Raw genomic sequence first — 23,772 nt, 5'->3', positions numbered from 1 at the left:
TATGACTAAGAGCATCCTCCAGATGTCCTTGAACTCTTACAGGGTTTGTGCCACCCCTTCCTTGGGCAGCCTGTTCCTTGTGGAGCCAGTGACTGACCATCCTCTCAGTGAGGAACCTTTTTCTGACATTTAAAGTGAACTTCTGCTGACACAACTACATTCTATTCCCTTGTGTCCTGTTGCTGGTCTCCAGAGAGAGGAGATAAACACCTCCTCCACCTCCACTGCTGCCCACCTTGAGGAAGTTGTGTGATGAGGTCACCCCTCAGCCTTCCCCTCTCCAAGCTGAACAAACCAAGTGACTTCAGCCACTCCTTGAGAGTCTTGCCTTTGATCCCTTTCACCATCTTGGTTTCCCTCTTCTGGACACATTCACATAGTTTGGTTTCCTTACATTGAGGCACCCAAAACTGTATGCAGTAACTGAGGTGGTGCCACATCAGGGAAGAGCAGAGGAGAGCATTCCTCTCCCTTGCCTGGCTGGTGATGCTGTGCCTGCTGCACCAAGGACATGGCTGGCTGTCCTGGCTGCCAGGGCACTGCTGGCTCATACTCAATTTATCACCAACCCAAACCCATAGATCAATTTCTGCAGATCTGCTCTCCAGACTTTTATTCCCTGGTTCATATGTATAACCTGGATTATCACATCCCAGGTGCCTGCTCATGCTAAATTTCATATAGCTGATGATATCCAGCAATCCATTCTTTAAGGCCCCTCTGCTCTCAAGGGTGTCCACAGCTTCTCCTAATCAGTATCATTGGCAAACTCATCCAAGTTATTTCAACCAGGGAAAAAAATGTTTTCATGGATGAATAACAAAATATTAGCGAGAAGTCAAGAAATAATAATGAAGTCAGCCAAAATACATATGATATCTGTTAATATTAATTATTGCTCTGACTAGGAAACAAGAAGAAAGTCCAGGTTTGCCTGGCAAGCTATGGGGTAGTGGTACCTTGAAGAACATGCAGCATGACCATGCAGATGAAGTGCACTCAAGAATACAGAAAATCAAGTCAACTGAACTGTGCTTTCAGCAAATGTCTTCCCAGGTCTTTAGTGGAGGTAGGAGCAAATAGGTTAATTAACTAAAAAGGAATGAAAGTTCTGTGTCAGCAGCAGAAAGAAGGGGAAGTAAAGAGATAAAGTGAGAGAGACTCAAAGTATGCTCTAGGCTTTTCCTTTCATTAGGTCAGACATTTCCCTCTGATGGATATTATGCAGATCATAATTAATGCATGACACAATTGAAGCTGTCTTGCTGGCTTAAGTTTTGAATTTAGAGTTATTCACTACTTAAAAAAAACAGAAAAAAATACTGCTTAATTGTTCCTGCAATTAATTAGTCCACTTATCGTTCAGCCAATGATGACAGTTTTTACTTCCTATTGAAAGAGAATAAAACACCCTCAAACAGTCAGAAAGTGATTAGCCATTACTTTTAAGTGGTATCCCATACCACCATGTATTTTGGCATTCTTGTAAGAAGTGCACTTAAAACCCTCCACTCACAAGTACCTCTTTTACCACATGAGAATATGCATATTTTTACATTTAAAACTTATATTCACTTCTTCCTAATTTGTGGCAAAATCCTTTTCTTTCGAAATAATATGTCCTCTATATTCTGTGAATATAGAGCTGGAGTCTTGGTATCATTATTTCTCTTTTTTTCCCTCTCTCTCTATTTTTTTGGTCTGTTCACACAGATATCTAAATAATTCCCTTTAATATTCAACTGTGCACTATGGTACTATATACATTCAATTCAAATATGAAATTCAAACCTTTTTCTACCATTCTAAAGATAATGGTACCTCTCCACAAGTGGAATAGTAAGAGAATGATGGATATAGGTCAGGCACAGACTGAAATAAGCTGAAAGAGAAACAACAGTTGTCAATATACTCATCAATACTATCAGATGAGAAGGAATCAAAATGCAGCTACAGAGAAGGATCTACTTTAAGGTAGAAAAATTCCTATGTATTTTCCATGCCATAATGAAAACAAAACTGTAGGGGTCGTATCAGGGACTTAATTCTAAAAATAAATCCCTTTAGGTATGGAATATTCACAAGGATCTTAATATAAGCTTCACCCTTCTGCAATCAGATTTAACCTCTTCTAAAAGGAGTTTTCGAAGTGTATGGCTAATCCATGTTTTATATATATAATAAGCTATTTCATATATTGCTTTTTTAAAATATCCATTAATTGGTTAGAGGGCGAAATTTTACACTTAAGAGCTAATTACAGACACCAAAGAATGACATCCAATTTTTTTTGTGAGTTTTCTCAGAAAAGATCTTATAATGTAAGAGGCATCAGACTGGATATTAGTTTTTTGCCTTTCCTAGGGTGCCATCCTTCTCATGCTTGTGGCAGTGTTGTATTTCCCTCCTTGTTGCTGGTCTGTGCTAAGAGAGAATAAATGAAAATGCTTTTTCCCTGGTCATTCCCCTAAATGTGCTCACAGCCTTTGCTTATCTAGCATGTATAGGCAAGTTGACAATTTTCCCAGCATAAAGAGCATGGAAATGCTGGCAGCTATAGAGGTCTGGCACAAACATCCAGGCTGATTCTCACAAATGGACACACAAGTGCTTAGGTCTCTGTCAGGGATTCTAAATCCCAGAAAGTATTCCAAACAGCTGCTCTGCTATTGTCCCAACTTTGCCTTCACTGGGCAATAAGATGAGTATTACTTGCCTTTTGTAATCACCATTTATATCTGCTTTGCAGTTGATACAAATATTGAAAATATCTGGTCACAAAAGACCTCATGATCCAGCTGCCAAATGGCCACATGGGAATATCTGTGGCACCTTGCAGCTTAAGGCACCAGGCAAAATAAAGACACATAAGGTACACAGGAACAGGACCTGGGCTCTATGTGAAAGCTGATTGAATGAAGATTGCAAATCTGGCCTTGGAATGGCATTCAAAATGTATGAAAATATCCAGTCAGACTCGGTGAAATCTCCACAGCTGATGATGACTCAATGTGTTCTAAGCACTGGTATTGGAAAAAAAAAAACCAACAAAACTTGTAGAAGTTATTATCCTTTCTGTCTCTTCCTGCTGGCTCTGGGAAGCCCTTTATGAGTTACTTAATTCACATGTTTACCATTTTCAATCTCTCTTCCCTTCATCAGGAAAGGTCCTTGCTGGGCCTGAGTGAATGGCAAGAAAGTTCTAACTAGGTTATTTATTGGACTGGTATCATAAATATATATATATATTTTTTTTTTTTTTTCCTTTGGCAACATAAACTTGCACAAATATATTATGGGCTTTGTAAATATATTTTCCCTACTAAACATTTCTCTTTTCAACTCTTAAATACTCATGTGGTAATTGTTCAGATTTTGCTATTTAGAAGTAATTCAAGTAATCTACTTTTTCAGAGATGTGTCTTGACAGGATTTTACACAATATAGTCATGCTCTTTATTTAACATTCCTTCTTTTTACTTTAGTTATTGTTTTCTATATCTATGTGATTTATGGTGCTTTGCTTTCTTTTTGATTGAATACATATCTCATTTCAGCTTGTTCTGTTTATTGTTCTCTCAGGCTGTTGCCAAAATATTTTTATACAACAGTTACAAAATTCTATATAATGCAGAACAAGTAAAGAACCACATGGCAAAATGTTAATCCAAGATTTTTAAAGGCCAGATTCCATTACCTCTTAGTAATAAACATTTTATATGACCTTATCTTACCCTGAGACTAGCTCAGTTGGTAAGAGCATGCTGCTAATAACACCAAAGTTCTGAGTTCGATTCCTTTAAGAATTGCACTTGATGATCCTTGTGGGTCACTTGCAACCCAGAATATTCTGTGATTCTGTAATCACAAAAAAAAAAAAAAAAAAAAAAAAAAAAGGAAAAAAAAAATAGCAAACACAGAATGTTTTCTATACAATGTGGGTGCCCCCATTACTAAGCTAAGATGATCCTGGCATCTTCTTGGAGCTGCTTCACCAGGATAACCTGGTCCTGGCTCTTAAAGGGACACTCACAGATAGGGGACAAATATGTGGCAGAGGAGAAGCCAATGTATAATCCTCACTGCAGCCTGTCAATTTCACTTTTAATGATGTTAGAAATCTGCTTTTAAATCCCTGGTCAGTTTTAAGTAGATCAGCTGGACAATTTTCCTTCATCTTCGCTTTCTATCTTATTTTCATTATTTAAATGCATTTAAATGTGATACAAAACTGGAAGTTTTCTGCCCAACTGCATAATTGCTCACTCAATCCTGCAAGAACTGCAAAAATTCTGCTTTCCTAGAAACAGAGGCTTTGGGGAATTTTTCATAATTAAGATATTTGATCTATGATTTTTTTCATGACCCTTAAATAAAGTATAATACAGGTAATAGGGGAAGAGGAGGGTAAAGGTGTTCTGTTTGGTTTTATTTCCCAAAGGAAATTAATTATTACAACTCTTATTTTCATCCTGAATTAGAATGACATGGCAAAGCATCAAATTTTTCTTGCACTGGAAGCTTAAAAAGCTTTTTTTTTTAGGCAACATTCTAATTTTAGTTTTAGTAATCATGCCTGCTAACATATTGCAGTTAAATAACTGTGGGCTAACTGTCTGGGATATCCTGGACAGAAGGATGCTGTGTGCACATACTCAGTCTGGGATATCCAGATCTCCAGAAGCTCAGCCTTAGTTACTGCCACCATTCCACCAGGGATCTTCTGGGAGTGCTGGAGTAGGAGGGAGGATTCATGGATATGGTTATTGCTGTTGCAGTGTTTCCTTTTAATTCATCAAGCTACTGTGGGATGCTTTTTTTTTTCTCAGTTTGATACAAACCTGAATACCACAGGGATTTATTATAATTCCAGATGCACTATGAACTCTGAATGTGGGGTAAGCTAAATAATAGTATAATCTGCCCAAAGAGCTTTAGTCATGCATTCAGAAGGGAAACGGAATTATTTTATGGAAAATATAATTAAATCAGTGATTTCTCTCTATAGCAAAGCTCATCCTAACAAATGCTTCCTTAGGGAGTAACACAGGGGCAAACAAATATTGAAAGAGTTTTTGATTTTATTTTATAAATGAAAATGTCAAGAATCAAATCTACTTGCCCCAAGAGAAATAATATATTTAGAATTGCCATGGTAAAATTGAAATTTGAGCAGAGAAAATTTTTCATTATTAAAATTCTGAGCAGAAATTGTCCAAAAATTTCACAAGTTTGTTCTGACATTTCAAATCACTGTAAGTTATCAATGCTTTTAGCAAACTACTCTGGAAGTAGCAATGTCAAAAAGATATATTAACAGATAAACTACTAGGTTTCATTCTGCTCTTCATGAAATTAATGAATTCTTACTAATAATTTTCTCCAGTTTTACTATTAACACTGTTCCTCAAATTGGCTCAGCTTAGAGAAAGTAAAGACATTTCTCATATTGTATCTCCTTGGTGATATAAACTGGCAGAAGAGGTAGCAGCATGACTTAAACATGTTGCTGCTCAATACCCAAATCTTTGGCTACAAATTAGTCAGAGTTGATATGAACATCATGAAATCACTTGTCTTTAGATTTCCACTGTGTTATATTGTGGTGAGATATTTGCATGTGGAGTAAGGAATGGTTTCCTGCACTATGTCATGGTATTCCTATTATTTCTTTGAAATTATATCCTTACAGTTATATCCATTGCCATTCTGCAACTGCCATATTATACTTTTAGAATGTAAAAGTAGTAATTGCTGAAAAATAAAGTAATTTTGGGATTGAAATTCAAGAGAGACTGCATTATGAGAATTGATGGAAAAGGACTACAAATAAAAATGGTGGTAAAGTGCATTAACAATTAATGACACAGTGAAAGTGGAATTTATTCATATGCAACAACACACAAATCTGTCTCAGTAGTTCCTCCAAGCATTCAGAGTCAGGCAACACAGAAGGGAACTGAGTTAGAAAGCAAAGGGGCAGAGAAGAGGGAGGTATGACTTGAAATAGTTGAAATAGGTGAGACCTATGCTGGAAGAATGTTAGCAGTAGCTTTTGAAGTAAGAAGTTGGTTTTTCTTGATGAAGAGGAGACAGCTGCTGAGGACAGAATCATTGAATTCTTTACAATTCAAGTATATTTAACTTTATTGCTTTCTCATTTTTAAAATCCTATACTGGCTTTCAATTCCTTTCATATTGCTGCTCATATTCTGAATAACAAGGCATTTTTATCCTTTAAAAAAAAGCAGCAGACTTTACTGTTTGCTGCACTGTACATAAGATATAATTGTGTCAAGATTATGATAAGGGGCTGACTTGGTTTATGTGAAATAATGGGAGGGGAGGATTTACCCCAAGAAAACACTTGAGAAAAACATATAGATGAGGACCCAGAGTCAGCAAGATAATGAACTAATTTCTGTGAGTCTTTGGCAGTTTGAGGCACACACTACAGAAATGATTTTCCATGCAGAATTCTTTAAAACTCTAGTACATTGTACCATCTGCCCTGGAGTTCTATTTATAGACCACTTTTTGATCTTGACAAAATGTCTGATAGCATCATTGTCTTTTTGCAAATAGTTTATATTAATTCATTCTTTTTCAACAGAGAGAGTGGTTGCAATATGTATACTCACATATAGCTATTTCCTTTTGGTAACCTCTACACCATATGTTAATTGATGTAAAGAAGTGGCACTTAAAACATGCACAGAGATAAGTATACCTATCTCTGTCCTTGGCTTTCCTTCACAAGTAATTAACACCAAAATCAACCAAGTTAAACTGCAGGACATGCTGGTTCTTTGCTTTCTAACTTATCAACTGATGGCCTTCAAGATTTTTATAAGTTTCTCAGCAAAATAAGTAAGAGAGAAGCATTTAGTCTGTCTGTGCATTACTTGGTGATTACTCTGTGATGGAATGTCTCTGATCTTTAGCCAGATGGAAGCTGCATATGATTACTCAGTGTTTCTTGCTGAGCACTCTAAGGGCATTGAACAAAATCATCAGGCACCAGCCCAGGAAAAATGAAAAATGCATTTCATATAATGCTTAACAAAACTGTAGAAATAATAAGTACAGACTGTTGTAAATGGTGCATCATAAGGATTCAAAAGTCATTGGATGTTTCAGCAGAAACTGGCTTACACAAAAAACTGGGTCTTTTACAGAAACAAACTTGCCCTTGATAAGCCTCCTCCACCAAATGTCTACCATTAGCCATTTTAGAGCCAGGAGAGAGGGCTAACAGCATTTATACATCATCATGGGCATTCCTATCACATATTCCATGCTCAAAAACTGGTGTGCAGAATAATTCTTCTCTTTCTAATGTGTGTGATCTCTTAATGACCCTGCTGAACAGAATGGATTTTGGTGCAGCTTATAAATCATTTGAGTAATCCTAGCATGCTCAGGTTGCACTATCACCTCATTGACTCCTAATATTAAAATCTGCATTCTACTAAACTTTCAGGCACAGTTGTTTTTCATATGGAGTATTTTGCCTTTTTTTTTCTTTTGAAAAGCCAGCTGTCTATCAGTTTCAGATAACCCCTTTAAGTATAACAAGAATATTATAAGACTTTGAAGACTTGAAAGAACTGCTTTCCTGCTGTCCTATAAAAACCTGAGCATTTCAGTACACTGACACAGCAGTCTTTTACCACACATAATTTTGCACTTAATATTTGTATCATTAAATCTTAACATTCATTCAAATACATAATTTAATACAAGTTTTTTCACATGTGTAGTGCTTCTATTTGACTCAAAGAAATTTTAAACTTCAGAAGCAGAGTGAACAGAACTCCTGTCTTCCCAGCCTGTCCTTCCCAAGGAACCTGTATCTCTCCATTGCAACCAGTCAAGAGTTCCATGGTACCATGTTTTTGTGATCCCAGCAGGATCATAGCCCTGGAACTGTACACATCTAACTTATGTTCATGCCTCATGTTGTAAACATAAGTGTATGTGCCCATCCAGATGTTACAAGGCAACATCCTCTGCACCAAATATCCCTACATATAAAGCTCCAGCTACCTTCACAGTAAACAGATAAAACCTAATGCTTGATTTTTACTGGTGCTGCTGAAACACCATTTTTTGGACCTAGTAGAGGTTTACACTTTTATCTAAAATCATTGATGAATACATCCAGGGCAGGTAGGTAGCTTGGTTTGAAAGCTGCAGTCTGAACTGCAGGTTGAGCTCTGGGTGCTGAGAGCCTGAGGCAAGAGGCTGTGACTGTCCAACCTTTGCACAACAAAGAACACAGCCAGGGACTGGACATGGCAGGAGCCCTTGCCCTCCTGACTCACTCTGATGGAATAAAAGGCCAAGGGCTCCTTTGTTCTGGAAGTACCAGCTCAGGCTCTGTTTTGTTATCTGGTTATTGCACCATGGTCTAATCATTTGAAGGACCTGGATGTTTGAGACTGCAATAGGAAACCTGAGGTGGAGCCAGTAGAAAACCAGGTGTGACTGTGTGAGAGAAGGAGGTGTAGCTGTGAAGGAGCCTCAGTCCCAGCTCAGGAGGTGGGAGAGTGACCCTGGATGGTCAGACAGGAGGTTTCTCTAAAAGTTTTATCTTCACCCATAAATAATTTCTGTTCTAAGCTGTTATTAACCTGTTTTTGCATTCCTTTCCCATGAAAAGGTGTTTAAATTTAAGTAGAGTGCAGCAAAGAAGAACCCATTCTAGTGCCAAGACAACTTAAAAGGTAAGATATGACCAAGGACTCAAAGGTTTAAAAACTGTTTGCTACCATCTTAAAAAAATTCTCCAGCTTTGCCTGTAAAAAGAAAAGTAAAGGGATTGTCTCCATCCTTTATCACTAAAAACTGTCAGATATATATCAATAGAAAAAAAAGAGAGCTTTCTTAGGCCTCTAATATTTTAATAGTATAATTCAGAGGATGATCATATTTACATCAAATGCTTTTTTAGTAATTTTTCTCCTTAATAATTTAGTTGAAAGCATCTATGCTGCTCATAGACTAATCTGAATGTTCAGGTATAAAGTGATTACAAATAAGAACAAAGTTTTATTTACTGTTATTCTCATTCCTGCGTGGTCCTTTTAAAAGACTGAACCTTCTGGGAAGGATGTTGAGACATTTCCTTTCTTCATAACTGAATAATTTCCTTGAGAATTTTCTCCCCAGAAATCTCAGCACCAGGTTCCCTCGCAGCCTTGCTGTTCTGAATTCCATGAGGTATGGCTGTACATGGAAATCTCCACTATTATTAGGTGAGAAGTCTGCACCCCTTTCCCTGACTTTAGGTGTTGTGGTATTGTTTGCTCATTAATTAATAGTTTGGCATGTTGTTATAGATGACTTTATGAAGGCATGAAAGCAGTTTTGGCAAAGCAATGCAATTTGTTCCACACATGGCAGTCTGCCTTAGCAACAAAGTCTGGAATCACATCTCTTCTCATTTGCAGTCACATGGGGAGATTTTTCAGGTATTAGAACTGCACTTTCAGACCTCTCTGTGCTCTCATTTCAGTCTTTGGGTTTATTTCTTCTTGTGAAATCCTGACTGCTGACAACAGGTATATTCAAATGGAAAAGAAATTTCATCTGCTTGAGGAATAAATCCCACATGTATTCAAAAGAAAGATTTCTCTGAGCCTATCAATCAGCAAGTCATGTAGGAAAGAATTCAGACATCACTAAATAAACATGATGACTTGCTCTGTGCTGAAAATATTGATGTTGAATATTCAATATATAATGACATAAGAGAAAAATATTTGTTTGGTTTGATTTATACACATGTTAACCAGAATCTCTCTCAGAAAGAAAAGTGAGCTACATATTGTTTTACAGTGACACTTAGATATAACATCTGGATATGTCTTTTGGAAACATCTTGAAAAGCAGAGGAATGGTGGGAAAGTGAGAAACAAGCCTTGTATTTCTTCCTCCTATGCTAGGCTCAGAAGCCTAGCAAAGCAAAGCAAGCAGAGAACTGTAGACAGCCAGTGCACTTCATTTAAAGCAGTTAGAACAGTCTTTTCCCCCACCTCAGCTTTGTGAGGTTTCATGGGGGAGGAGGGGGTGGTTTTGCATCAATTTGGAAGAAAGAATAGGATCACCAAGAGCTCATAGGAACTTCAATTTCAGAAAACCATCTCAAACAGCCTTTCTTGCTTAATATGGTTTTTACTGATATTTCTGTTTCCTTCATATTCTAGGAGGGCATTTTGCTTCTCACTGGCTTACACACTGTTCTGAAAAGAAGACAGAAGGCCAAAGGACCACCACAATATTTCTCCTTTTAAAGAAAAGCAGTTTTTCTGGAGTATCAAACATGTGCATAAGACAATGTGGATCACCAATTTCTATCTCAGAAAAAAAAAGTGTGTATACATGATTGCAGTGATAGTACATATAACAGAAACATAGAAAACAGAGCTGATTAATTTGTGGATTAAACAAAATAGTTTCATTTTTCTTAAGTTTATGTCTTAGAGAGAATGACAAATTGAAAAATACAAAGTATCCTAAATAATAAGCAACTCAAAAATCTTTGTTTATGACAATATTTTGCCACTAAAGTATGTGGATTGCAGTCATTTGATGGCTCTAATGACTCATGACCATGTCCAGTGGACTACAGTCATGTTAGCCCAGTGTACCATCTATCCAAGAAGATCAGGATACCTGTAAAAAACACATTCTTGAATTTGAGTGAGAGCCTCTTAGCTCCAAAGATGGAGAACTATACTGACCCTGACTCTGTGGTATTGTCAAAGCATAATTTTAAACCATAGAGGCCACATATAGTACCAAAATGTAGTTCTGTACAGAACCCTATATGTTGTAGATAAAATCAACTCTGGCTTTATTTGAGTTTTTTTCCTTTAACCACTGTAAAAGATGGATGCATGCTTACAACTTAATTAGCTCATGTGGGGGAGATATGGGAAACACAAAGAAAACACTCTGACTAGATGTCAACACCTGAATTAAATTGCTTAGAAAAAAGAATATGTGGGTTTTTTTTGTATTTTGTTTTTTTTTGGTGTTTTTTTTTTTTTTGGTAAAGAGTTAGTTAAAATGATCCCCTTACAGATATCTAACTAAGCAGTACTGAATGCCATTCAAATGGTACCTCACCTTTTTAGAGAAGGAATGAGGTTAAGGAACCAATTGTTTATCCATCTTGGCTGTGAACTGTGAGCATTTGGCTGAAACTCAGTGACCCTAGAACCTGAATAATTCCCAAGACTCAGACCTTTGGGCAGTCCTCCCTTCCTTTGTCCACAGAAGAATATTTTATTTGCCTTTATCATGTTACAGACATTGCAAATAGCAGAGTGACTGATGTAGGGATGATAGTCCCATACTAAATAATGAAACAACTACACACAGGAGATTGGTAGATTTTGGCTAAACAGCCAAGCAGTGGCATAAAACTTCCAGTCCAGGAAGCAAGAGTAGTGACAGAAGCAGAGGTAAGCCTGGTTTTTAACCAGAGGTGAGCAGCAGAACCTTGGGATATAACATCCTACAAGGTACCAAAGTAGTCAAAGTCATAATTAAATCCTCTGTTATCCTGACATCAAGGGTGCAATTTTTTGGTCAGGCTTTTTTTTTTTTCTTTTTTTTTTTTTTTTTACCTGAGAGAATAATTATGAAATCATGTTAATACACATATTTAATACAAGGACTGTCAGTTTCTTTACTCCATTTTCTCAAATATAGGGTTACATGTGCCTACAATTCTGGATAAGTGCCAGTTGTTCCAAGTATTTTTGGGCAGAATATTAGTAAAATAAAGAGAATAAGCAACTCACAATTCAACTTCTGTGAATGTTTTAAGAAAGGTTTTTTACAATTTGTTGCTGTTGTTGTTTGGCTCTTTTAATTCTTTATTTTTGTATGTGATCCTGTGAAAATTGTGAGAGCTTTTGCTGCTGAAACTACCTTGGTTGTACACAAATACAGTCCAGAATATTTATCAAACATTTATGTTTTCCATACCACAGCCTCAACTAGGTGCTAAATGCATTTATATTGGTTGACATGTATAGAAATATTTTAAAAGTATATAATATTGAATTTAATATTTTATTTATATATATATAATATTAATAATTTTTCCTTTGAATATACTTATGTTTATACCTGTCAATGTCAATGTTCTCAAAATCTATTTTATTGTAATAAAAAGCATATTATAATGTAACCCTTTGTCCCATGATTTTGCTTTATTTCATAAAAATATTTTAAAAAAAAGCTTCTTTCCATATGATGTCTATAGAATCATCAGGTACTGTTTGCCATAAAATTAATTCCTCTTAAGACAACATAATACAGAAAGACTGTGTGCCATTGGTGAAGTGGATTTGACCCCATAAAACTTGCATAAAGGGAGACACAAAGGTTCAGGAATGATTCATAGGAGCTGCTGCAGACTGGATTAGAATGTTTTTAAGCCCTAAAGCCATGCTACCATATACTTAGAGGGAAAACTTAATTTCTGTAGACTTATTTACTTTAGTTATTTTAACAAGTGCGCTCAATAAATAGAAAGATACAAATTTCAAAGGGAAAAGAGAAATTTGGCAAAAAGGAAATTTCTCTCACTTTCAAACACAAATATATCAGCTTTTCACAATAAGTTTCTGCCATGCTGAAGGTTTTTTTAGCACATATGGATATTTGGAGATCAAGGAGTTCACACAACAAAGGTGATCCTTTGGGTTGCTTAAGAAGCATACAGTAGAATTGTTTTATGTTGGCTTTATTACTTAGTGTGGGGAATAGTTTCCTCTAAAGCTTTACATCTTGGCTTCTGCTTTTTTTTGCTTATCACATACATTCCTTCCAAAACCAGATTGTTTTGACCAGCAATCCTCTGAAAGAGGTGTAGGTTCCTTGCTCATGGCACACTGCGTTTTGTTCTAAGCATAAACTTATTTTTGTAGAAAAGATTAAACATACATACAGTGATGTAAATATGTATTAAATTCAGCATAATGTAAACATGTTTAGTGGATTTTAACATTAGTTCTCTTTAATTAGAATACTTAAAATGGCCATTTTTTTTCTTGATATCAAAATGCAGGTACATGTTCAACACTACTTAGAATCCCACTGATCATTGGCACGAATGACTGCTCACTAGTGAGATGGTAGTATTTAGGTGTCAGCTGCTACACACAAAACCAAAAATTAAAAAAAATCCCAAACCACAAACCTTTGAATACTTTTTCTTTTAAAAATTTTAAATTTCATTTTGAAAGAAAATTGAGGTAGCTCATAGAGTTTTTACTCCTTGGCATATCAAATATTTTTTTTTGTTTCTATTTTTCCTGTTACACAAAATATCATTGACTCTATGCCCAGCTTTGAGATGCTGCCAAGAACATCACTTTATAACTTTCTCTACTAGGACAAGACAATGACAATGGTCATGTTGCTATATATGAAAATAAATCACAGTTTGTGTATGCTATTTGTGCCATAAGGAAAAAGTCTTTAAATAATAATAGTGGATTTTAATTTATTTCTTTTTAAATAAACTAAGCTTGAGTGGAAGATCCTTTATGATCATTCTTCACATTAGTGCAAAGAATTTCAGTAAAAAGAATATGCATGAGCTTGTAGTCTCTCCAGATATCTCCACTGCTTAGCCATCAAAGGCTAGACTTGCATTTTCCAGGCACCCTTGCTGTGATATCCTCTGGTTTTTATCCATCAATCCTTTATTAACATTTTCAGGAGTTTTCCTATTTATTTTGACTATGAGTGGATGCATTATTGTATTCTTAAAAAGCTGCTCTTCTTTGAAAAGCAGGTTCTTGTTCTCTTTGGTTTAACATTACCCCAAGAGTAATAGTGTAGAAGTAATTTTAGGTTATTAATTTAACAAATCCTTTTTTAAATATTATTGAGTTCAATTTTGAGAAAAAAGCCATAGAGTTCATGCTTAATTTTACCATGGAAAAAGACCCACCAGCAAACCTCTTATAAATCACAGGAAGTATAAATGCCAGTAGCTTTATAGGAGTTAACATTTTATTGTTGCTAACATTTCTAGTTTAAAAAGTTTGCAGATCAATGTGACTTCATAATGAAGTTTATACAGTTTTATATAGGATACAGAGCTGTGTCTACAGGTATGATAGACTGCAGTTCAGGCACGCTGGTTATTTGCAGTAGAAATGGAGAGAAGGATGTGTGGATGAATTTATTCAGGGCTCCATGCTGTGTCTTATACATTAATCATGAAGCATCATGCTTATGCAAATGTGCAGCAGCCTAATTAGGCATAGAGAGTAGAACATTTGGAATAATGTTATGAGCTATTGGGCTTCTGAAATATGTTCCTCAGCCAAATTCTCAAAAGCAAAGTAGATCTGAGATGCCTTTTTACTTTTGAAAACAGGTGTACAATTGTCTTCTTAGTGTTTATTTCATGCCTTCAACTTTAAAATAAAGCTTGATCCCAGTTGGCATGACATTTTCCTTGTTGTTGGAAAGAAGCTGTGGATATTCTGAATCACTGGCCAGAAAAATAAATGTTCATTCAGAGCTCAGACATGCTGAGAATTTTGAGAATCCTATAATATTTTGAGAATTTTTGTTGTCTGTTTTGAGTATTCTGTTTTCTGAAAATATTGAGGTTGAATTTGGTACTTCCTTTCTTCTTGCTACAATATGTGATTAATCAAAATATCTTGATTTGCATTCTGAGAATTCAATATCTTAATTGTAAATATGTAGACTATTAAGCATTCCACTTTAGAATACAAAATTTTATTACACAAATTAATTTATACTCTTATCCAAAAATTACTCTTTAACAAAATTACTAGTGTGTGTTTCCTACTTCCATGAATGTTTGCCAGGTTTTCTTCAGATCCATTAAAAAGGTAAGCAGCAATTTATTTACTCTTTGGTAGCTGCTGTAGAGAAAAAGAAATTAGCACTTATAAACCAAGTCACTAGTGTTATGGCAAACACAGCACAGCACTAAACAAATCTAAAATAATAACACTTTTCACAAAACAAGCTGGTCTTATGCATTCTATCTATACATTCCTCATTTGTTCACAGGTTAGTATACAGATCAAATTCTATCTATACATAATAGCAAAGACACTGAGCTGCCTGACAACAATAATTATGCTTGACAACAAAAGCAAATGTCTGAAGACTGCAATAAAAAGAGGAAATTATGACCTTTAAATTAAGGTGTCAATATACTTAGAATTATCTGGAGGTGTTCCCTGCTGGGGTGTCTCAAGATGCTTGGAGGTTCTACTGGAAATGGGTGTTCCAGCTGCAGCAGAGTGTCAGTGGAAGTTAAACTGTACAAACTCCAGGTGGTAAGAAAAATAATTGTCCTTTTAAAAAAGAGATGAGAAAGAGTGTAAGACTGTGGGATTTTGTGTTTTTTAAATTGCAGAGGACACATCATCATCTGAATTTCACATCACAGGACAATGAGGAGGCTGATACTCTTCCTCCTGTCCAGCAGAGGATTATTGAAACCCCTCTTAAGGAAAAGTATTATGTATTTTGTTGTATTTTATGATCATATGAGTACTTTTCCTGAATAATCTTATATTCTGGGAACACAGAAAGAAAATTAAAATAAATTAACAATTTATATTTATTGTTATTAATGGTTAGTATATGCATTTTATAGAAGGCCACAGCTTCATAACCCAAGTAGCTTCTGGATAGCAAGCTGAGAGAATGCAGACCTTGAAAAGCTAAGCAGTCTTCTTATCCTGTCAAAATTATTAAGACAGAAAGGGTGAAATTCCAGAATTTTGAAGTCTGTGGAACAATTTCTATAAACTTCATTCTTTAACTTAGGAATTCAATGAGCTAAAGTTATTATTTTTTTTTTTAATTTGGCTAAGGCCAGCATTGTTTTTTTTCTTTTTTTCTTTTTTTTCTTTTTTTTTTTTTTTTTTTTTTTTTTTTAATAAAAAGCATTTGCAATGATTAGGAAAGAGAACTAAAAGTGAATTCTAAGGTGAAGCAACCACCTTTTCTTGTGCATGAACATCAAGTTTTTTCCAGTAATATTGTTGTAGGCAAGTCTAAAATGATAGAAGCTAAAACAGCCAACCAAAAAGTCCTACACTTTTTAAAACCCCATATTTAATTTTATTATAAAACCTTTGTCAGCATTTTTCAAGCATTTTAGAAAATTTCAAATAGTTACCTAAATAAATGTATCAAACACCCAGCCTGTCCGTTTTGTTTCTTTCATATGTCATATATTCATCCTCTCTGGAAGACTGAAATTCAGAAATTTAAGAAATTTAAATTTAAGAAACACTGAAATCAGGTCATCCCCAAGTACACAAACTCTCTCTCTCTTTGTGATTTCACTCAGAGTCTGCATGTTTTGCTTGGGGAAAAATTGAAGGAAAAAAGTAAAAGAAAAAAAATGTTGAAGCTCAATAAACTGTAATACACATCAAGTATTTGCAGAGAGATGCATTTTCCCAGAACATTTTTTAAATAAGATGAAAAATAGTGCTGCTATAGCTGCTCACTTGGGAGAAACTGCAGATGAAGACAGCACATATGCAGTGTCTGCACAGAGTAAAACAGACATGCAAGTTTTAAAAGGTCTTGTACAAGTATCCACCAGTCCCTTCAGGAAATCTTAAAAATACCATTCATGAAAGAAAATTATTCTTATTTTTGCCTCTTTTTTGTTTTCAGTCCCACTTCATGAAAGTGACTATAACCTATGGAAAACATACTTTTGAAGCATCTTAGTTGAACTTGTATGAGACTCTGCCAGAGTGACTTTTGCAGAAATAGGTTACTAATACTGCTTTTACTTCAGTCCTTGTGGGTTAAGTTCCTCTGTGTGTGGATATATGTAGTTGCCAACTACCCTAAACTGGGAATTTTTTGCTGCAGTCCAGGTAAACAGCATCCAGTTCTCTCCCCCCATCTGTTCAGCCAGTTGTGCCATTGCAAAAGGCAGTGAGGTTGGTCAAGCCTGGTTTTCCTTTGCTGAATCCATGTTGACTCTACTTGATCCTCTTGTTTCCTACATGCTTAGAGATAGTCACTAGGTGAGCCATTCCATCACCTTTACAGCTGATAGGCTTTTAGCTCTCTAGGTTCTCCTTGCCTTTTCTGGAGTGACATTTGCTTTCTTCCAGTCCTCAGGCACCTCTCCTGACTGCCATGACCTTTCAAAAATGATTGAGAGTGAGCAGTGATGTACAGCAATTGCCTCCATAACCAGTGGACACTGATTCCTTTGATATGATTTGCATTATACCAATCTTCATCTATATTAATAGAGAATATCATAACCCAGGAAACTGAATTAACCCTGTGTCATAATAATTGCATTAATTATTTATGTAATTGAAGAAAAAATTCTTTTTGCTGCAGAGTCCAGGAGGAAAAGGACAAGGATGAGGGTGCTGGCCAAGGTGTGACTTGGATCATATTTGGAAAACTAGTGGCAAGATTTACTGATTTATTTTTCAAGAGGTCTTAGACAATAACTCCTCTTAGGAGGGAAAGAGTGAGAGTTGTTAGTTCAGAACAGGGCCTGCTTTTATTTCAAGAAATCATTCCCTCTTTCATAGAGTTTCTCAGCACCAAATCCATCAGTGCCCTTTACTCTGGTGGGTTTCTCTCAGCTGTCTAGAAAGTTACTGCAGAGGGACAGCCAGCTGCCTAGGATTACAAATCACAGCAGAGATCCCCCACACTAGACAGATCACTCATCATAGCCCCTGACACTGCTGTTCTGAGAGGTCATTCTGCTTCTGTCTGGTGGCAAATGACTGTAACAGTAGATGCATCCTTTCATGCCTGCCTCACTGCATAGACATTTCTGATTTAGGATATATTTTATGCACTTTCTTACATTGTTCCTGAGGATATCAACCTCTTCTTTCTATCTGAAAATATTTGTATTAATATCTTACTCAAATAGGATTGTTGACTGTCATTTTTGTCCCTTTATTTTGCTTTTTTATAGCCAAGCCTTGAAGAGTTAAGTCAAATGAGTCTATGGCCAGAGTTTGCTATTATGTTTAGGTTATCTTGTGTCTTATAATTTCATTATCTTCTATTGATGGAGAGAGAAAATCAAAGCTATGAAATCTTAATAAAATTATTTGTCATAAAAAGAATCCACTTTCGCTTCAAGATGGACATAGCTACTAAAATTGTGCAAGGATTCTTCCGTGTTTAAAATATTCCTGTCTGTCAGTCTCTGAAAGAATTTCTATTCCTACTTAATAAATTCAGAGATTAACAGTAAACAATATCTGACTCCATTTGTAAAACATATGTAAAATATAATTTAGTGTTTACCTTGTCTTTGCACACATAATAACCACCCTTTGGTTTAAATTTATTTTACAATGGCAGTGACACCAAGCATGGTAGAATTAAAGATGAGCACATTTTCATAATCAAGACATATTTGGAAGATTTAGCAACATTCTTTTATAAGCATATTTCCATAGGTTCTCTGCATTTTAAAGTAATTTTTTTTGCAATTATAATGTTATCTGTGTGCACAATGCATTTGAACTGTTGTCTCAAATACCTCCAATTTTCTAGAATGCCCATTAAATAAGAAATGTTCCACAGTTCTTCAGTTGTTACTTAGACATTGGTTTGGGTTTTTTCCTCATAGTGCTAAATTAGTTGACTCTTAAAATATTGATTTAAGCCCTTAGGGTTGCACAGTGATCTAAGACATGCTTGTTGAAAACTGAATTATAGATAAGTTTTCCCCCATGCTGGAAGAGAATAGCTTAGATGTTCAAAGAGAAGTTGGTGACCTATCCATTTTAAAATTGAAAAATTTACTTATTTTAATTTAATTATTCCTAGAATTGCATAATACTTAAGGCACTCTGTGTTGGACAAAGTTAGCAACAAAAATATTTGAGCAGGCTGTTCTCTAAAGAATTCAAAATTACCTTTTATGCAAATTTTAATATAATTAAGGATAATGACTTTGGCTCAAATCAGAAAACATTACTTGTATTTTATATGATTAAACTGCCAGTCATGATAAAAGAATTTCTTTGTTGTTCTAAATTTTCAGTTATAATAATTAATTTGAAAAACACAAAAAGGAAAATCTAAGATAATGTAGAAATAGAATATTGCTACCGTTCTAACAATATTGTTTTGTTGATTTACAATGCATTTGAATGTAGATAGTGTATTGATTAATATTTTTCTAGCAATATTCATAACAAAAAAAATCTGTTTAAGGAAAAAAACCTAAATTATAGTTCAAAATTATGGTATAGAAAGGTAGATAACATCAACATGTCACATAAGACATCACAACTGGATTTAACTTCTTTGTGTAAGAAAAAGGACTGACATACTGCTCTTCTTGTGTGCATGTTGAATTTTTGCAGTATTAGAAATACAGAATTACTTAAAGTGATACAAAGTGAAGAATTCCATCCTTTGATGACAAAATAATGTTAAAGATAAGTAATATAGAAAGGAAAGCCACATAGGAAATGAAATTTGTGTATGAAGAAAGAAAGATCCCCTGTTTCCCAAAAGAAATTACCAGATATGCAAGGGAAAAATTAATATTGATTTTTCACCTATGAATTAGAATTTCAATCCATCTGAAATTGCCACAGATTTATAAGAGCAGTTCCTCAGCCCATGTTAGCTCCATGTCAGAATTCTAACAATGAAGTAATTTATTTTACATTTTGAAAAAAATCCCCAAACTGTGATTCTTTGGAGAGGTTTTATGTCAAGATGCAAACTCTGAGCATTAGATTTCATTGAGACAATCACTGTATAAGAAGAAATATGTAATTGAGGTGTGTTTATTTTTCCTTCTAGGTCAGATTTGCTCTATATTCTTCATATCATTGAGCCATGGTTCTTCAAGTGTAGAAGAATAAGAGTGGTTGTGTTTGTGCAAGAAAATATGTACCAGCAGGGACATCTGGAATCTTGTCCTTTTCTTTTTCCTCTTTATCTACAGTTTAAGATATGAATAAATCTACTGCAGTACAAACAATCCCTGCAGGAGAGACAGAGAAGAGGCTGATTCTGTCACTCTTGGCTTGTTCATGACCTCCAGGTTAAAACTACCAGTATGCTAATTTTAACACCATTAATGCAGTATATATATATATTAGTAGAATTTGTATGCAACAAAGATAAATCTTAACTGACTAGGGCATATGGGAGCTGGTGATATTGCCAACAGCAGTCTGGGAAACATTAGGAGGGACTACAGAGCCCCAGGAGAAGTGGTAAAGGGCTCAAACTCAAGCTTAAGTAGTAATTTCATCAGTGCTCCAAGCCAAAGAGGTGGAGCATGGGAGGGACTGTTCTTCAGCAGCTTTAGTAATGGGACAGGGAGTAATGTGTACAAATGGAAGAGGAGAAATTTAGGCTTACATTAGAAAGAAATTCTCTGTTGTGAGGATGGTGAGATGCTGGAACAGGCTGCCCAGGGAGGTTGTGGGTGCTCCAACCCTGGCAGTGTTCAAGGTATAAGGCATTGAGCAACCTGGTGTAGAGAGAGGTGTCCCTGCCCATGGCTGGGGAGCTTGGGACTAGGTGATCCTTAGGGTAACTTCCAACCTTTAACTTTCTATGATTCTATAACTGGATATGCAAATATGCCAAATAGAAAATAATATTGAATTTTTTTGGAAAGAAATGTATGAAGCAATGATTCTGGACAGCCTCATACAAAACACCATATTAATTGTATTTGCACTGTGTAACAATTCTTGTGTTTTATCTCATGTAAGAGGAAATTTAGTACTAAATAGTGCTAACAGTACTAATAGTACCCATAGTGCTAAATTTAGTACTAATTCAGTACTAATAGTGCTAAAGATATCTTAGCACTTAGACTAATTAGCTATGCAGAGGATAACCTATCCTGAGAAGAACCATGATGTCATATCTATATTTTTTCTGGAAACCAACATTAACAAAGTAGTTCAGAGGGAAATGAGAATGTCTGATTTATTATCCAGTGTAGATATTAATTATCCTGTTGCATTTGCTCATATTCTACTGGTGGACTATGTGTAAAGCTCTCAAACATCAGACTACAATGCAAACATAAAAGGATCTATGCAAAGTTTTGCAAGAAGAGGTTTAAAAGAGAACATGTGGAAATATAAGGTGTATTATGTCTATGTGCATCATGGTGAACTTTAGCAGACAGACTTTTCTCCCTGCAAGCATAAAAAAAGAGAAAAAAGAAATTAACTTATGGGTATCTGGGCAATAATATCTTTATACTGTGGGTGTCACAACTAGGATAGCACTCTGAATGTGTGCATTTTTGCACTGATCTTTGATCAGAGATTCATACTTCTGCTCATAGTTTTAGGTAAAGCAATAGTGTTATTTAACTAACTTGCTATATCATGTGTTGAACTTCTAGTCTAGAAATTAACGAGTACTTCTCAAAGGGAAATGCTCACAGAAAGATCTGATAAGCTACTTTTTTTAAGCCATTTTAATAAATCAGAAAAAAGATCCAGTAACTGTGTATGTTTTATCTATACAAAAAAAAAACCTCATAAACTTTTCTCATATATATTGGATTTGTTATATTTCTCCAAAGCAATTTGAAAAAGACTGAATTATACTCCTTTTCAGGTTCCAAAAGAACTTTAGTAATAAAATGAGAAAGTTGTTGCTGAAATTCATTTCTTATAGATTTATAGGAAAACTAAAAATTGCTTTGATGTCTTTTACATTCCCTTGCCAATTTAAAAAAAAAAAAAAGAAAAAAAAAAAAAAAAAAAGAAAAAAGAGATAAAAGAACTTCTATTAAATTTAACAACACTCTTCTCCTCTCCCCCCACTTCAAACCTCATTTATCTTTTATGAGCCCTGGGCATCTTGCCATAATAGAACTGTGCATAATACTAGAGTTCTATAATAATTTTGTGTGTTTTCTTTTTTTTTTTTTTACCCTAAATAATCACTCTGGCACTGGCCCTACCATTTAAGAATTTAGGTTGAATGGGCCAAAACTTTAAACACTACAGCATGTAGTTCAATATTCAAAGCACTTAACTCGGGCAATTAAGGTAACAAATTTTCAGAGGGATTCCTGGGTCCACTTGCTGCTAACAGCATTCCTTGCAAATTAGCACTGCCTAAAAATAGTCACTGGCATATACATTTTTTCAGGAGTTGTGGGAAGAAGAGAAAATATTAACATATATTAGAAAACGTATAAACATGTTACACATTCTTGAATTTAATTTTTTTTTTTTCTATTGATTGCCATTGGGTGATTTTCTGGGAAAAAAATAACTTCTAGCTAATCAAAGAACTGCTGATTATATCTTAATGAAGTCTTATTTTTTTCCTTTTTCTGAAAATATAGACCTTTTTTACTATCTAATCTTATTTTCTGTTCATTTAAAGGCATTCTATTGTCTTTGAAAAGTAGATCCAATGAAGACAAGGGCTAAACTATTGCTGATTTGGATAAAGTGGAAGCCATGTATTAAAGGGAGGGTTTTGTTCAGATTTTCTTTTAATATAGATATCTGTAATGAAAAGACCTATATTAGAGTATCTGTCCAGACCTCTTAAAAAAAAAAAAAAACTGGAGAAAAACAAGCTATTTGGAGTCAATGATTCTAATGTAAAGAAGGAAATTTTTACAGTGAACATTTCCCTGAAATTGCCCTTTTTCCCCCCTGTGACTATACCAGTTAGTTTTCTATACCTGCACCGTAATGTTTAATCTTGGACATCAAAAATTCCTCCCAAATTGACAGCTTCACTTTAACACAAATGAGAAAATTTTGTCAGTCATTTCAACTGAATTACAGTATAACTTGTTAAAATATTTGCAAGCAACATAAAAATCTGTATCTAGGCTGAAATATAAATGTAGGTTATAATCTTATGCACACTGCTCAAAAGCTATTCCTTTGCTCAAAGGCAAGGGAAGAAAGAGCAACATCTGAAGGACATTGTGGATATTGTCTTGAGAATTCTGAGCTCTAAATGTGACCAGTAACCCAATGTTGAACTCCAGCATACATCAACTGAATCCATGCAGCAGAATTGGAAATATTAAAAAATTCCAGTGTAATACAGGAGAAAAACTGATACACATTTATCTTGAATATGTTGTATTTTTTGTTTTGAAGGTACAATAAAGACAGTGGCCAGCAGGATTAGCCTCCATTACTAACTTCCTATTGAACAGGTGGATAGAGGGAATATTCTGAATTGGATATTGCAAACAGAGTAGAGTTTGGTACTTAAGATCACAGAGATGGAGAAGATGTAAGAGAACAAGGCTTTGGGAGTGAGTCAGATCTGGGTAGACTTCTTAAAAACATTACTCTCTGAAGAAATTACCTTCTATGCTCTAATCTTTGAGCCTTGGTTTTCAGAGTCAGCCCACCAACAAACACAATGAATGTGTTATAGACGTCATGCAACTTGATTCCAGTATTGACAGTAAGCATACCAAAGAATTACAAGGCATTTTTGTAATATAAAGTCTTTTTGGAAATTCTTCAGTGTTTTATTTACAGAGTTCCTAAAGTCTCTGTTTTAAAACTGTGAAAAAAGTGAAACCAATTAATCACAGGTTACAATGTGATTATAATGAAAGAGAAGTAAGATTTGATAACAATCTTATTTTCTCTGTCAAAGAGAGTTGTAAGTGTAGCAGGTGCCCATCACTGAAAACATGACTTCTTTATTATAAATTATAAAAGAAATGTGTCATTCATGAGTTCCTGG

General features: G+C 35.0%; 1 protein-coding gene across 2 annotated transcripts in view; it reads left to right on the top strand.

Moving 5' to 3' along the window:
• Positions 1 to 10,998, top strand: part of NOVA1 (NOVA alternative splicing regulator 1) — a 184,585-nt gene extending 173,587 nt beyond the window's left edge. The window contains exons 5-6 of one of the 2 annotated variants that reach the window (XR_008840580.1): positions 8,666 to 9,476; positions 10,212 to 10,998. Coding sequence is in view for 1 of the 2 variants with exons in the window: in XM_056492221.1 (XP_056348196.1) it covers positions 8,666 to 8,683 (18 nt within the window). In the remaining variant the exon portion in view is untranslated. Of the gene's footprint in view, positions 1 to 8,665; positions 9,972 to 10,211 lie in introns of those variants that run through there. The other variant, XM_056492221.1, reaches the window with a different exon arrangement.
• Positions 10,999 to 23,772: the final 12,774 nt, after the last annotated feature.

Source organism: Oenanthe melanoleuca, chromosome 5 (assembly GCF_029582105.1).
Source record: "Oenanthe melanoleuca isolate GR-GAL-2019-014 chromosome 5, OMel1.0, whole genome shotgun sequence".
Classification (NCBI taxonomy): Eukaryota; Metazoa; Chordata; class Aves; order Passeriformes; family Muscicapidae; genus Oenanthe; species Oenanthe melanoleuca.
Note: the sequence above shows the minus strand (reverse complement) of the source record. Positions and strands in the feature narration are given on the sequence as shown.